At 54.7% G+C, this 15,142-nt stretch overlaps 1 protein-coding gene across 1 annotated transcript in view; it reads left to right on the top strand.

Moving 5' to 3' along the window:
* Window positions 1-15,142, top strand: part of RNF123 (ring finger protein 123) — a gene marked incomplete at its 5' end in the record, with an annotated part of 34,956 nt that overhangs the window by 19,311 nt on the left and 503 nt on the right. The window contains 5 exons of the mRNA XM_010146857.1: window positions 4,955-5,094; window positions 5,284-5,472; window positions 7,253-7,319; window positions 8,183-8,267; window positions 14,851-15,019. Coding sequence (XP_010145159.1) covers window positions 4,955-5,094; window positions 5,284-5,472; window positions 7,253-7,319; window positions 8,183-8,267; window positions 14,851-15,019 — 650 coding nt within the window. The remainder of the gene's footprint in view (window positions 1-4,954; window positions 5,095-5,283; window positions 5,473-7,252; window positions 7,320-8,182; window positions 8,268-14,850; window positions 15,020-15,142) is intronic.

Below are 15,142 nucleotides of genomic sequence, written 5' to 3' on the forward strand. Positions count from 1 at the left end.
CTGCTGCGGTTTGCCTGTGCTCACGATGGTGAGCAAGAGATGGCTGCCTGGCTCAGCCCAGGGAAGGGGAGAGGCTCAGAAAGGCCACATGTGCTCCTGCCTGCCCCGACTTGCTCCTTAGCCGTGCTGACACCAGACAGCTCTCCCGCAGGCAGGGCTCTGCTCCAGTTTGGCTCCTGAGAGCAGAGGGGGGCTCTGTTCAGAGGCAGGGGCAGTTCTGGTGGGTGGCTGCTGTAGGAACTTGTTTTGCTTTCGTGGTGTCTTGCAGGCAGAGCTGGGTGTTGTTCCGGCACACACACAGCAAGCAGCAGCAGTGGCCCTGTGCCAAGCCCAGCCTGTCTTGCTTTTACTGAGCTGCAGGGTGGCTTCAGGTTGCACCACAAGGCTCCTCCGCCCCAGGCCCTCTGCCCACACATCGGCCAAGCAGTGGAGGGTAGGTGGATGGGACCATGAGTTCATCTAGCTGAGCTCTTGTGCAATGTGGGCCAGAGAGTTCACCCACATCCCCTTTTCAAGTCCAGCAAATTGCCTAAGCCAAAGAGGTCTTTCAGGAAGAAATCCCATCTTGGTCTGACAACACCAAAAGCATCAGCTGGTGGCAGTTGAACTGTTCAAGCCCTTGTGATGGTGGTTCCTCACCCTCAGAAATAAACCCAGCACTTTTTCCTGATGGGAATGTACCTAACCTCATCTTCCATCTTCCACTGCTGCTGCTCTGCCTTTCTCTGCTGGGTTAAACTCTGCAGGTTGTAACATTTTATTCTTCAAAAGCGCTTGTGTACCAGCGGAGACTCACTTCGTGGTCCTTTTTCATGCTGAAAAGAAGGGGTTTTGCTTTTCTGTGAGCCCCGCTGTTGACCCTTCCCATGTTTTTAGCAGCCCCAGAGGTGCCAGTGTCATGCTGGCTCCAGCGCCTCCCTGATCTGCCGGTCACAGAGCCAAAACTTGCATTAGCCTGTTTGCCAGCGCTTCGCTTTGGAGGCGCGCGCGGGTCCCAGCCGCATGCTGGGGCATCCTGACCTTGTTGCACTCGACCTTATTGACATCTCATTCTCTGAAAGCCGCTTGCTTTCCTTCCGCCTCACCCTGCAACCTTCCCTTTGGTCCTCTCTAAATACAGCTTAGAACAGGCGGAGTTTACCAGTAGCATGGATCGCTGCATCCCCAGCATCCCTTCTTCACTGCTGTTCCATCGGCCCGACAGCCACTGCGCAGCAGCTGTTTCACGTCTGCATCTGGATCCTTTCAAAAGCTCAGATTTGCGTTGGGTGGAACAGCTTTGCCCCTGAATTTGGTCCATTTTGGGCTTTCCCCCTCCGTGCTCCCAGTTCTACTCTAAGTGCTGCAGCATCCAGAGCCCCCCTTGGGCTGCTGACCAAGGAGTCTCACAAATAGCCCCACTGTAAATCTTCCCGGGTCATTAGCGAACTATTAAGTACATCATTATCTTCCTGTGGTGAAAGTACATGACCCTGCTTCGTGACAATTATCTAGCAGGAGCACTTATTGAAGGTTTCCACGTTGCCCGCTTCATTAATTTTTAACTCTCTCTAGTGTGAGCCTCTGCTATTGTCAGACTTTCTCCCCTTACTGCTTTTTTTTAATAATTCTGTTCGATTTTGTTCCTGTGGTTGAAGAAACTTTTCATGTAGCCAGTTTAGTCATGGTTTCTCTTGTGTCTCCTCCATCTATTACCCCTTTTCTCCTTGCTTTCATCCGCTGCTGACTGTCTTTGATCATGTTCACTTTGCCTTTTACGTCTTAACTTACGTCTTTGCTTCATCCTGGTCTCAGTGCACCTTTCCACCCTTGTTTGCTGTGGCACTGGGGCTTTCTGGCTGCCTAATAATCTTCTTCAAGAGCTCTGTCTTTTCATTCACTGTTTTCCCCCCACCTAGATAGGGGTTTTTTTCCCCCCTCTGACCATTTTGGTTATATTTTTGCGGGGAAGTTTCTGTTGTGGAAGCATCGGCTACATCTCTAACCGCTTGGGGCCATGCTCTGCTGCCCACATTAAATGTATTGAGGTCATAATTTCTGGCCTTGGAAAACCACCGATTTCTGTTCCAGTGACTGATCTTTATCTGTTGTCATGAAGGCTAAGCCAAGATTGAGTGGCTTGTGTATTAAGGAGTTACGGGTTTTAGAAACACTAACGACATCCTATTGCCAAGATCAAGAAATAAGCACATCGGTGAGTATCCGGACTCCCGATGGAATGACATCCCTGTCTGAAACGGCACGCATAAGGGCAGTGAGAACTGACATGTGAGGAGTTGGGTGGAAATGCCTCAGCAAAGGTGAACTTCTTGCAGATTAGGATGAACACCTAACCAGGGCTAGGTTTCTGGATACCGCTGATTATTGCCCTGTGGAGAACCTGATGTGGGAACCCCTGCAAGGGACAAAGGTGCTCCTGCTGTAGCCCAAGGCTCATTCTTTATGTTGCTTTCAAAGAGCAGCAGCGATCGCAGTGTCTTTAGAGTCTGAATCCTCTTGGGAACAAAAAAAGCCAAGAAAACCCACTGTTTCTTGGTGTTAGCTTAAAACCTTAAGAAAACTACGTAACTGTGGAGAAGTTTGACAAGAGGCACCACTTTTTAATGCTTTTATAGACTGGCACAGTTTTTGCCAGCAGCAGGGAAAGCATTTGAGAACCTAGAATTGGAGATTTGGAGCAAATTCACACCGCTTACTGGAAAAAGACCATGAAGAAATAGTCATTGGCGAAAAATTAGAATGAAGCAAGTTATTACAAGCATAAGAGCATCCTTCAGAAAGCCAAAGCTGCCTTCAAATGAGAGGCACTTTGGCTGGACAATTCACGTTGAGATCAGTCCTGACTTGAAATGTTGGTACAAGAAGCTTTGGTGACAGACCAACAGGACTTCTCCTGCCTCTTGAATACGATCAGGGTTTTGTTCCAGCCCTCAGATTTCTCAGATGCCTCTAGCACATTCAACAAAGCCCCTTGTTTAGTGTCATCTCCAAATTCTGTAAGCATGTGCTGTGCCCCACCGTCCATCGCTGACAGGAAAGACAACAAAGTGGGCTCCAGTGTTGACTCCTGGGCTTCTCCGCTTCCCCCTTGTGACCATCAAGTTCTGAGGATCTTGAACTATAATTCTTACAGAAGAGTTATCCTTGACCTGTCATCCTATTGTAATCTTTTGGAAAATACCAGCCTGATGCCCAGTCACAGGAACAAATGACACAACAGCAATTATGAGCAAGGAAAACCAGAATCAAACCAAACCACATTATCCCTCTGTGCAAATCTGCCACGCACTTGTGGTCTGGATGCTGCATGCGCTCCTGATTCCACCTCTCCAAAGAAAATGTGGGAGAACCGGCAAGGCTCAGGGAGAGACGGTGAAGGGGCCAAAGCTGTGACAGTTTCTTTATGGGAAACTGCACAGGCTGGAGCTGTTCCCACTGGAAACACCATCATAAAGGTCTGGAGTCATGGCTAGCTGGAGGCAGTGACCGGAGAGCAGCATCTCTGTCTCTCCTGCCAGATGGAGGGGGCTATGAAGAACCAATATCATCAAATAAAGGGAATAGGAGCCAAGCACAAATCCAGACTCTTCCCACTGCACCCAATTTAGCTGTGAAATGTTGCTCCAGGACACTTTCAGTGCTAAAGGCTTACACAGTTTCAGGGCACTGGGCGAGAAATCCACCGAGGATCACTAAATACATAAAAAGGGCATCTGGCTTGGGCATTCCCTGAGCCATGTGTAGCCAAGAGCTGGGAAGGTACTTGCGGGTGGGAGTAGGACATCAAAAAACCTTTGTTGTGATGAAACCCCTCCCAAAGATGTGCTTTTAGGCAGGATCAAAGCCAGGATCTTGGGCTGCCCGAAGTGATTATGCACTGTGAGACATCAGAGCGTGTCCTCCATAAGATCAGAAGCTCATTGTGCTTGCTAGTGGGTATTTACAGAAGAATTTATCCCATTCCCATTTGAGCTGATGGTCTCCTGCCATCCCTTGCTGGCTTTGCTAATCACAGCTAGCAATCTGCCTCTAGTTACCCCTTGCTTCTTGATCCCTAGGGATGTGATGGAGGTCGCCCCATGTTTCCTTTGCCCGTGCTGGCCTTCTGAGCAGACTGCCATCCCAAAGACCTTCAGCAGTCACAGCATGGCTTATTCCTCTGGGAGCTACAGTGCCAGTTCTGCCAGAGTTCCCACCTGCTCCCACTCACTAACAGCTTCTAGTAGAGGGAAAAGTAGTTGCATTTTTTTTTCTTATTCTTGGTAAATCTGTTAGTTTCTTTCTCCAAGCCCTGACATTCAGTCTGTGGATTGAACTGTGGTACCCTTTCCGGCAAGAAGCATCCGTCCCATTTGTGCCCCCCTCCTTTCCCTGCCTGTCCGTGGGGACCAATGCCCTGTGCAGCCCTGGCTCTGTGTTTCCCTGCTGCTGGGTCTGACTCCATTTGTGCTCTTGACAGGGAAAAAGTCGAGCTGCCACGTACCATGGGGCTGTGTCTGTGCTGGGGCTCAGCCTGCCCTGAGAGCACGGGCAGCCCTGCCTGAGCCTGCCAAGGGCAGAGACCAGCCCCAGCTCCATGCAGAAGTTTCTGAGGAGCGGTATTTGCCAGGAAGGCCCCTTCCGATGTGGGCAAGCAGGCACAGCCACGTGAGGCCAGGGATGGCTGTGCTGGCTCCGGGCAACAGCTGCCACACTGCTATCGGGAGCAATTAATGCTGAGCTGAGTGTTGGCCTCTGCAGAGCCAAGCGGGAAGGATGGTGAGCTGCAGGGCAGCGCTCCCGTGCACGTGGGCAGCAGTAAGCACGCAGGGCTCTTCCCTGGTTAATTCAGGCTGGCATTGCAAAAAAGTGCTTGGAGGCCTGACAAGCAAGATCTCTGCTCATACTAGTCCTTGCCCACTGCCCGCGGCTGCTCCAGGCCCCGGCCACTGAAGCTGTCGCTGTCTGGTTTCAGAGCCCTGTCCCTCCACCTTGCTGCAGCGACACATGGCAGACCTGCTCCGCAGCGACCGTGACCTGGCTCCCAGCTTCCTCAACAGCGTCCTCAACCAGCTGAACTGGGCTTTCTCCGAGTTCATTGGCATGATTCAGGAGGTGAGTGTGCCACGGGGTCTGGCCCTCGATGGGTGCCTGTGTCCTACACGCAGCGAGGTTCAAGGCACAACTCTTGCGGTTGGGAGTGCAGCGATTCCTCGGCATGCATGGGAGCTGAGCTGGGCTGGGGGGTCATGTCCTTCCTTTGGGGAAGGGGCACCTTGTTGAGCTCTCTCCCTTGCTTGGCAGATCCAGCAGGCAGCAGAGCGCTTGGAGAGGAACTTTGTGGACAGCCGCCAGCTGAAAGTGTGTGCCACCTGCTTCGACCTGTCGGTCAGCTTGCTCAGGGTGCTGGAAATGACTGTTACGCTGGCACCGGAGATCTTCCTCGACTGGAATCGCCCATCGTCAGAGCTCCTGCTTCGGAGGCTCGCCCAGGTATCATCCTTTCATGAGCTGTGAAGAGCTGTACTCGGCAGGGGCATGGGGGGCCCTCGGCCCTCTCTCCAGAGGTGCTGTGACACGGGGGCTCCTCCTGCAAATGCTGGAGTATTTAACGCAGCTATGGCAAACCCAGCAGCTGCAGAACAAGTGGTGCTTCCTAAAATCGCTGCGTGTCAACTGCTCCCCTCCTTTGCAACTAGTCTGGCCACAGCTGATTTCTACCTCGACCAGGGGGAAGGATGATGGCCCCTTAAATCTTCTGCAAAGGAGCTGTGGCCAGTTTCTTCCACCCAGTAAATGCTGCATGCTCCTGTGACAAGCAGTGCCATGAAATCCAGAGGGGAGGTATGGCACATCTTAGCAGGAGCTGTAGAGAGCATAGCTGGCTTCACAGGGAATTTCATAGAATCATAGAATGGTTTGGGTTGGAAGGGACCTTAAAGATCATCCAGTTCCAACCCCCTGCCATGGGCAGGGACACCTTGCACTAGACCAGGTTGCTCAAAGCCACATCCAGTCTGGCCTTGAAGACATCCAGGGATGGGGCATCCACAACATCTCTGGGCAACCTGTTCCAGTGCCTCACTACCCTCTCTGGAGGGAATTTGCCACAGTGTTTGGGACGGCATCTTGGTCTTTTATCCCACGGTCTTAGACTGTGGTACCAAACACCTCCACTTCCCTGCCAGGGTTGACTGGGACAGTCCCATTCCAACCCACAACACCCCTTACGCTCCAGTGAATTAGGCTCTGTTGTAAAGCATGAGCAGCCCTGGAAAGTCCTGGGGTCTCGCAGCTGCTCTTGCACGAGCCAGCGTGGTGCAGAGCAGTCACATATACCTTACCTATACCCCAGGGGTGGTTGCTCCAAAGGTTGAGGCTCAGGGTGCTGAGAAGATGAGGCAAAGCAAGACACAGTGGGGTCTAGTGTGGCAATCTTGAGGGAAGTGCTCAGCATGCGATCCTGGGATCTTCCCTGTGTGAGGAGGAAAGCGAGGGGCCCTTAACAGGTCGTTTAGGCAAGCTGGGGAATAGCCACAGAGTGCAAGGTGCTGTGGCATCTCCCTCATCTCCTGATGCTGCCACGAAGCTGCACCCCACTGCCAAACGTGCCCGCAGAGGGGTGCAGAGTTCTGTTTTCCATGCTTGAGGTTGACAGGGAGAGGGATGCTGCATCTGAGAGCCAGTGCACAGCGTGCAGCAGTTGTGTCAAGCCTGGAGCAGTCCCTGCTTGTCCCACTGGGGGTTTGGGTGAGAGCTAATGGTGGCTAATTAATACAGCTGATTCCTTCTGTGCTGGTCATAGGCAGAAATCTCTGCCTGTGGTGATCCTCTGTCAAGCAGAGAAGCAGACTGCTCTCTGCTTCACCCCACTGACACAGCTTCTGCCCAGCAGCAGCTGCCAGCTTACTTTTCATGGGCTGTGGCTGTCCTAGGGACTATAGCTTCTGCTTCCCAGGAGCTTTTATCCACAGAATTAGCTTGGCATCTGCAGATTTAGGTTGAAGATGATGAAATTCAGGTGTCTTGACCTCAGACTAACTCTTCCCTGGGAGGTTTGGCTCTGGTAAAACCACTGTAGTGTGGTGCCACCTCCCTCTGTGCCAGGGCCAAGCTAGGACTGCTCTGCGAGCCTCCCTCCATGCATCCACCAGCTCCCTGGGTGCCAAGCCTGAGCTCTCAGGAGATGCTGCCCCAAAGCATACCCTTTGGATGCTGCTCACAGGAAGGCGCATCCAGAAAATACAAACCCTCTGTGCTTTTCCCTCCACAGCTCTTGAACCAGGTAGTGAAAGCTGAAAGGAACTTGTTTGACAGAGTGGTCAACCTCCGTCTGCCAGGTAAGTCCGTGCATTAACTCTGTCCCTCTCCACTGAAAACTTGCTGGAAGCGTGCCCTTGGGAGGTGGGGGATGGCTCATAGGGAAGGTCAGTGCAGAGGCGTGTGGGATAAGACCTCAGGCCTGCCACATCCCTGGCTGAGAAGGCATTCTGGTACTGCGGACTGCCACAGAAGCTCTGTCTTCGGGAGACGTAAATCCTCTGCGCACACCTGAGATCTGATGCCCTTCCTAGGCCCTTAGCCTCTCTCTGCTGTGGTTCCCTCCAGGATCTCTGTCCTCACAAGGCAGCTGATGACTGTCCGTGGTGGAAGCGGCAGCTGTGCTGTGCTTGGGCAGGGAGGTGCCTTGTAGGGGCTGATGTGACATAAGTTAGGTGGGAGCTGTGTGAAAGGCTCAAAGTCCCGGGCAGGTTGCAGTTTAGGTGACAGATGTGGCTGCTGTGCCCTACATCAGGTAAAGAGTGCGCTGAATTGCTGGGGGAAGCCATTCTCACCAACTTCAGCCCTCTCCTTTGTGGAGGTGACTGTGGGCAGCTGAGCTGTGCCTGTTAGCAGAGACTGGCTCCAGGTGCTGTGTTGTGGGTATCCTGTGTTTCCTGTAGAGCAGCTGGATTTTCCTGCCTGCTTAGGAAGGGACAAACCACCTTTCCTCTTGAGGCTTGGAAGAGGCAGAGGTGCTCCATCATGACAGCAGCAAGTCTGGGGTTTGTGTTAGTGGGAAAGACTCCTCTGTACTTGGCCCCACCGGAGAGCCCAAGGCATGGTGCCAGCCTCCTGGACTGCTCCAGCATCGTCTGGAAGTAGCCCTGCTCTGCCTGTCACACGGTGGCAGCAGCTCTATCTTTCTCTTTTGCTTCCGTAGGGCTGGAGAGCGTGGACCATTACCCGATCCTCGTGGCTGTGACAGGGATACTGGTCCGGCTGCTGGTGGACACTGACGTTCAGGGGTGAGTGGCTTTTGACTTGGGAAGCACAGAGTCGCTGCACGTGGCATTGCTTCGAGCGCTGCAGCAGCCGGTGCCATGGGAGGTGTTGCAGGAACAGTGTGGGTGCATGGGGACCGAAGCGAGGCGAGGCAGATGTGCATGGAGCAGGCAGAAGAAACTGCATCCCAGTGCTACTGCTGGGTGCAAAACTCCTTCCTGTGGTGCAGGAAAGCCCTTGTGCTCGTGAGAGGTAGCTGTGAGGTGCTGTACTGACAGCACACACACGCCTTCCTCCCCGCAGTGGGGTCTGGCACCCTGTGTGACAGAGGTGGTGAGCACTGCATGTAGAGGTCTGTGCTGATGGGGTGACACAGGCAAAGTGCTGCAGCACACTGCGATGGATGCAAGGGAGGTCGTTAAAACTCCTTCGCTCTGGACCCATCTCAGGAAGGCATCAAAATGTGGCACGAGGGTGAGACAAACCCTGTCCAGGCACTTAGGTGATGCTGATTTTCAGATGAAGCAAATTGTCTTCTGTTTCTGGTAACCAGATATTCAGAGAGTCAGCACTGGGGGAATGATGTGACTGGACAAAGCCAGAGCTGACCTGTTGGTTTAGGTGTGTCTGTGCCTAATGTACCAAGTCCTGAAAACAGACTCACACTGATATCCTCTGCAGTCCTGCCTTTGCGCTCTCCCAGTGTCATTTGTGGTGTCTTGCTGGGCCACTGTGCCGTAGGAGATGGGACTGTGCTGTCTGCGCTGCAAGCCCTGCCTGTTTTTGTGTTTGAAGAACATGATAGTCTCTGGCTTTGCGGAGAACAGAGCCCCATCTGGCCAAGCAGCTTAGCCCTGCAGCCAGTCTTTCAGCTTCTTCTCTCAAGGACTCAAAGATGTACACAAATATATCTAATTATATCCTGCCTCCCGTGGCTGCTGCGCCAGTCTCGCAGCCCCAAGTGTGACAGTGCTAAGAGCTTAGCACAAGGTCATTGATCCGTGGTCTTTCCAGACTGTGAATGGGGGTGGATTTTGCTCACCCCCAGAACCCTGCTCCCTGGAAAGGGCAAACGTCATGAATTTGACACCACCACCAGACACTTCCTTCTGCAGGGAAGGAGGGAGATGATAAAGCAGTTCCCTGCATGTCAGGCAGGATGAGAAGTCCTTCCCTGACTCCCTGTCCCTTGAACATCTGTCCCAGACTAGGTCACTGGTGGAGTCAAAGAGGGGAAAGCTGTTTCTCTGGACCTGGGAAGAGCACTGGGAAGATGGTAGTGTGATGAAACACATCCTTCCCAGCCTGCAGGGAGACCTGAGGAGACAAAAAGCTTCCAGACCCTGTCTCCTTTACCTGAAAAGCCAGTTGTGCTTTGGGTTAGGGAAACCCGGGCAGCCGGTGTGAAGGGGGCCATGTGGCACCATCCCGTCTGCCAGCAGCATTCTCCGTGCCATGGGCAGCGGTGGGCTGCGTGATCACAAACCAGAGGGTCCATGTCCTGGGACGTGTGGTTGGGAAGTGACGAGTCTCTGACAGATCTTCAAGGGCTTTATAGTCACCTCCTTGGGCATTGGAAGGCAGAAATAAGTACAAAACGGGGGAGTGATGCGAGAAAAGCATCGTGGCCTTCTGGTGAACCTGGTTGAGCTGGAGAAGCACAAGGTGAAACAGGAGAAAGCCCAGGGAAAAATGTCAGTAAAAGAAAATGCTTCTATGTGATTTTGCAAACCCTGCACTAAATCTGAGGTTTTGATACGTCACTGATCTATAAACGGCAAGCCAACGTTGCAGGGGAACGTTGAGGTCAATCAAGACAGAAGTACCAAGGCTAGTGGCTGGGAGACCCTCTGCCACTACCCGAGCAGAGGGGATGGGCAGCCTGATAGCAGCAGTCAGTGTGGCCGCAGGCAGAGTTCCTGACACTGGAGGGAAAACTGAGCCACCCACCCTCTGTGCGGCAGGGGTGCAAGTGGTGTACCCCCTTATGGGATGGCTCTGCGCTGTGCAGGCATGCTCAAAACCAGCAAACAGGGACAGGGTGGAGAAAAAGAGCAGCTGTGAGAGGAAACACAGGAGCCTTTCTGCTGCCTTGGTGTTCCTTGAGGATTTGATCCTGTTTGCAAGGCTCTTGGCACCATTGCCGCTGGGTGCTGTAGGACTGGGGTGAGCAGAGCCCTGTAAGGATCTCCTCCCCACACTCACACCAAAACCAGGGAGATGGTACAGGTCAACAACAGCTGGCCCGGAGCAGGACAATGGGAAGCATCCATCTCCAAGTGCATAAGAATGGAAGAGGAAAGGAGAATTTAAACCTTCCTTGGAAGCGCTCTGCCTGGGCAGTGCAGGGTGGGAAGCAGGTAGAAATCTCTTCCAGGTCCCATTTGGCAACTCCCAAATTGCCAGAAATCATTAACAGAGATTATCCAACCCACATCTGCACGTAGGAACATTCTCTGTGGGAAACACCTAGGACGCTAGCTGTTACCCTTACTGGTTCCTGGCGGGGAGACTGCCCCAGAGGGTGAGGGACAGGGGACAGGAGCTCGGGTGACTTCCTTGGCTTGGCTGTGGTTTTTCCGGTGGCCTCTAACCCAGCGAGCCAGTGCTGCGCCAGGTGCTTGGCTGGAAGGTGCTGCAAGCTTTACCCTGGGGCAGAGAGGATGGGTTCATCTACGGGGGGCAGGGGAATGAGGTCCCATTTACAGAGCCAAAACGTTTCAGCAGCAAAGTGTGGGAGCAAGGAGAGCCAAGGCCCTGCCGACTCATCCAGCCATGTTATCAGGATGCAGTTGGATGCCTCGGCTGCTCCTTGCCCAGCACAGGACACTCAGCCAGGCATCAAGTCCTCTTGCTACGGACTCCTGGCATCAAACAGAGCCATTAAGGACAAGAAGAGGGAACATTGCCCAGGCTGGAATGTGATGAGACAGTTGATCCATTGTACGCCCTAGTCCCTGGTTGGAGCAGGCTGTGCTTTGGGGAGAGAAGAAATGCACTTCCTCATTGGATCTTGCAGGATGGCTGGTGCTGTTCTTTAACCAGAACTTCAGGGCCCACCTTGTCCAGTCTTACTGGTCTTTGATGCCTCCGTGGGTCACTTAATTCCCAGATGCTGGCTGGAAGGTGGAGGGTGAAAAGGCAAACCCTGTGCTGATAACCAGAGCACCCTTAGAGAGCAGAGGGCTTGAACCAGAGCGGGGCCTGGGGATTTCATGGTGCGTCTCCCTCGCGGGGGGTAGTGCCCCGCAAAGAGGGGCAGAGGAGCCTCGGTGTGGGGCACAGATGGGGAGGCTGCTGTCTCAAACTGGGGTCTCTCAGCAGCAGGTCTTGTAGCTCCCAACAGGAGCTCTGGTTCCCGGCAGAGCTGTCTGTCCCGGGGGGAGCTGGCGGGAGGGAGCTACGCCTCATCGGCAGGCAGGAGCGGGGCAGCCTGGCACTGGGGGCTGGGCTGGCTCACCAACAGGCAACAGCTCCTTGGGTTAAAGCTACTTGGGCCTCTGCGGTGTTGTTTTGGATCTGCTCAGGCCTCCGGACGCGCTGCCCTCTCCCATCCCCAGGGTCTGACCCACCGGGCCATGGTGGCTGGGCTGCCCACACGCTGCCCCTTTGCCAGGCCCTAATGACTGAGCCTTGGCTCTGCGGGGAAAGGCAGGATCTGGCAGGCTGAGCCAGGAGTTGGGCTGAATCTCTGGGTCCACGCCAGAGGCCCTGGCTGCCTTCAGCCGGTATCATCCCCTCGTTTGCCTGCTAAATAATTGAGCAGATTTTCTATCAAGCCTCCTTCGGAGTGAGCTAATGGAGCGGCGTTGGCCGGAGCTTGTGTAAGGATCCTGGTGAGAGCCAGCGGCCGGGGAAGGGGCGAGGCTGTTGGTCCCCTGTGTGCGAGGGCACGCTGTAATTAGGACCGGGCATGTAGGTTGGAACAGGCTCTATGGAAAGCGAGTGGCCATCCCAGGGTGGAGATGAGCTGTGTTGTGCTGGGATCAGCCGCCTCTCCACTCCTCGGGCTTCCCCAGCCTTCCCCAGCCCTGCTCACAGCCAATGTCCTCTGAGTCCGGAGGGTTAGGGCGCGTGCAGGGAGCCAGCCAACCTGTCTGCAGCACAAGAGAAGACCTAAGGAGCCTTTAGGGTGCATCTCCCAGGGACTTCTGCCCAAAAGGTGGAGAGGATAGAGGGAAGAGAACCGTGGTCACCAGGAACATGGTGGTACCAGCCAGCAGAGCGCAGGACAGGGATGCTGGGCCAGAAACTGCCACGCTATGCCTATGGGATGCTGGGCACGAGCCAGCAGGACATGCCAGGAGGAGCAGCACTGGACTGATGTGATGTTGGGGTAATTCTGGTTGGGTCTCTGCACTCCTTCACAGTGAAGGTGGGTGCAGAGGGATGGACTGGCAGGAGGGAGGAGACAGCAGGAGTAACACGTTGGTGAGTAGGGACGAGGCCACGTGGGAAAGGCAGGCAAAGCAGACTCTGATTGCTAGATGTTTTGGGGTCATCTCCACTGGAAAAGTCACAGAAGATCCCAGTCTGCAGGTTCCTAAACTCAGCCTGGCCACACGCCTGCATGCTGGAGCCCTGCTGGGACCCCGGGGACTGGGCTGGTCCCCGCTGGGCGTGGGGGTTCTCTGCAGTCCCATGCAATTACCGGTCAGTTAGACGGGAGCACTCCTTCCACACGTATGGATGAGCGTGCTGTGGTGGGGGGAGGTGCATGAGCAGACATTTCATGGACCACTCAGCCTAAAAGAGTCCCTGCTACCTTGCCCTAAAACCTCAGAAAATGAGTGATACTCGATTCTTGTGGTGCGTAATGTGTTGGGGTGAGTATGAGCACACACACACAGTGGAGTGACCAGCTCAGACCTAGGTTTCATGGTTAAAGAAGGAGCCTGGCCTTACTGGTCTTACTGTTTTCACAAGCTGCCAGCTCCAAAGGCTATGTTCCGGGCAGTGGGACCGCCATGGCTGGACCTCCCAGCCCCTGGGATCTGTTGGGCGCACGCTGGGAGGCAGGAGCAGGCATGGAGCTGGCAAGCACCAGGCTTCGCTGCTTTGAGCTCTTTGGAAAACCGTGAGCGTCATAAGGAAAGGATCCAGGTCCAGTCACGTACATCGCGTGTCCAGCCCCAGCGGTGGGAGGGCGGGCAGGGACTGGCATTCAGCGCGCCCATGGCTGAGACGGGAGTGCCGGGGGAGACAGGAGTCGGCGCTGGTGGCTGGTCCCCAGAGCCAGCCCTTATCCCCGCGAGCGCAGGCGCAGGTCCCTGGGTGCCAGGGACGTCGTGCTTTGTGCTGACCCCTTCCTTTGCCCTGCGGAGTCAGGGAGCAGGAGGCCGGTTTGGCAGCGAGCCGGGGCAGTAATGGTGCAGATGGCTGCGGAGAGAGGACGGTGTATTCCTCAGGGACCATCCATTACATTTCCCAACTCCTGCCTGTCAGGGAAGCTGTGCTCGTGGCTATGTTTTTCCTTGCCGAGATGATTTGCCTCGCAGGCTGCTTCAGTGAACTGCTTTGACAGGTCAGACTGCCTTGCTCGTTGGAGCAGCAGTGTGGTGCAGGGTCCTTTCCGAGCACCAGAAAGGTGTGGAAGGCAGGAGCTGGATTTTCCCAGGTAAAGACAGCGGGGAGCCCTTGGGAGCAGCACTGATACAACTCTCAGATACGCCATCCCTGGCATAGTGGGGCTCAGCCTTCCTGTAGGGATAGGGGAACTGTAGCCAAACTAGAAGAGTTCTTCTGGGATTCTCCAGGCTGGTGTGTCCCTGCAGAGTCCCTCAGGAGTTTTTCTTAGACTCCAGTTGCCTGAGCTTTCCCTGAGCTTCAGACATCAGCCTCAGCTGAGGATGCAGGTTTGCAGGGGCACTAATGCCTGGGAAGCTGAGGCTGGAGGTGGAAGATTTGTGAGGAAACCTACAGGGATGGTGACAGAAGAGGAGCAGGTAGGTAGCACCCACTTTGGGTGCTGAAGCCAGAGCAGCACTTCACCTTCCCTTTTTACAAGGGCCTGTAGTGACAGGACAAGGAGTAACGGGTTTAAATTGAAAGTGGGGAGGTTTAGATTGGATATCAGGAAGAAGTTCTTCCCGGAGGGGGGGGTGAGGCACAGGGACAGGTTGTCCAGAGAAGCTGTGGATGCCCCATCCCTGGAAGTGTTCAAGGCCAGGCTGGATGAGGCTTGGAGCAACCTGGTCTAGTGGAAGGTGTCCCTGCCCATGGCAGGGGGGTTGGAACTAGATGGGTTTTAAGGTCCCTTCCAACCCAAACCGTTCTGTGATTCTATGATTCTTTAAGATATGTTTAGATGAGCGTGTGCTCTGGGTCATGGGCTCAGCGCCATCTTGACATGTGCCGGAGCCACGCTCAGGGTATTGCCCTCTCTGCAGTGTCTCTTCTTTCCTAGATGTTCCCACGGCAAATTCACACCATCCTTCATGTGGGATTCTTGCCCGAGCGCAAAACCAGGGGATGGCATCGCCTCAGCTCCATCCCCAAGGGGCAGGGTACCACTCACCCACCCATCTGACACCAAAGTACCTCGCCACCCCCACAGCACTCCGGCACAGCATCCCGGGCTCATCGGGAGCTCTGCGCTAATGCCAGGCGACAGGGCCGGCAGCGGCAGGCGTGTGGGGAAGCGAGGGCGCAGGCCAGCGGGGCCTGTCGCTCCGTGGGGCCTGTCGCTCCGCATCCCATCGCTCCGCATCCCATCGCCTACGCCAGCTGCCGAGCAGCGGCCGCGGGGCGCGTATCACGTGAAGCTGGGCGCAAGGTTGGTGTCAGGAGGGGCGCGGGGCAGCTGCCGTTGTCTCAGGAGAACTGCTCTCCCCTCCTTGGAGGGAGGGGTGTTCCGACAGCCGTTTTGGGCACGGTTGACTTTTGGCTGGGAAGAAAA

Source organism: Eurypyga helias, unplaced genomic scaffold (genome assembly GCF_000690775.1).
Source record: "Eurypyga helias isolate BGI_N326 unplaced genomic scaffold, ASM69077v1 scaffold26572, whole genome shotgun sequence".
NCBI lineage: Eukaryota > Metazoa > Chordata > Aves > Eurypygiformes > Eurypygidae > Eurypyga > Eurypyga helias.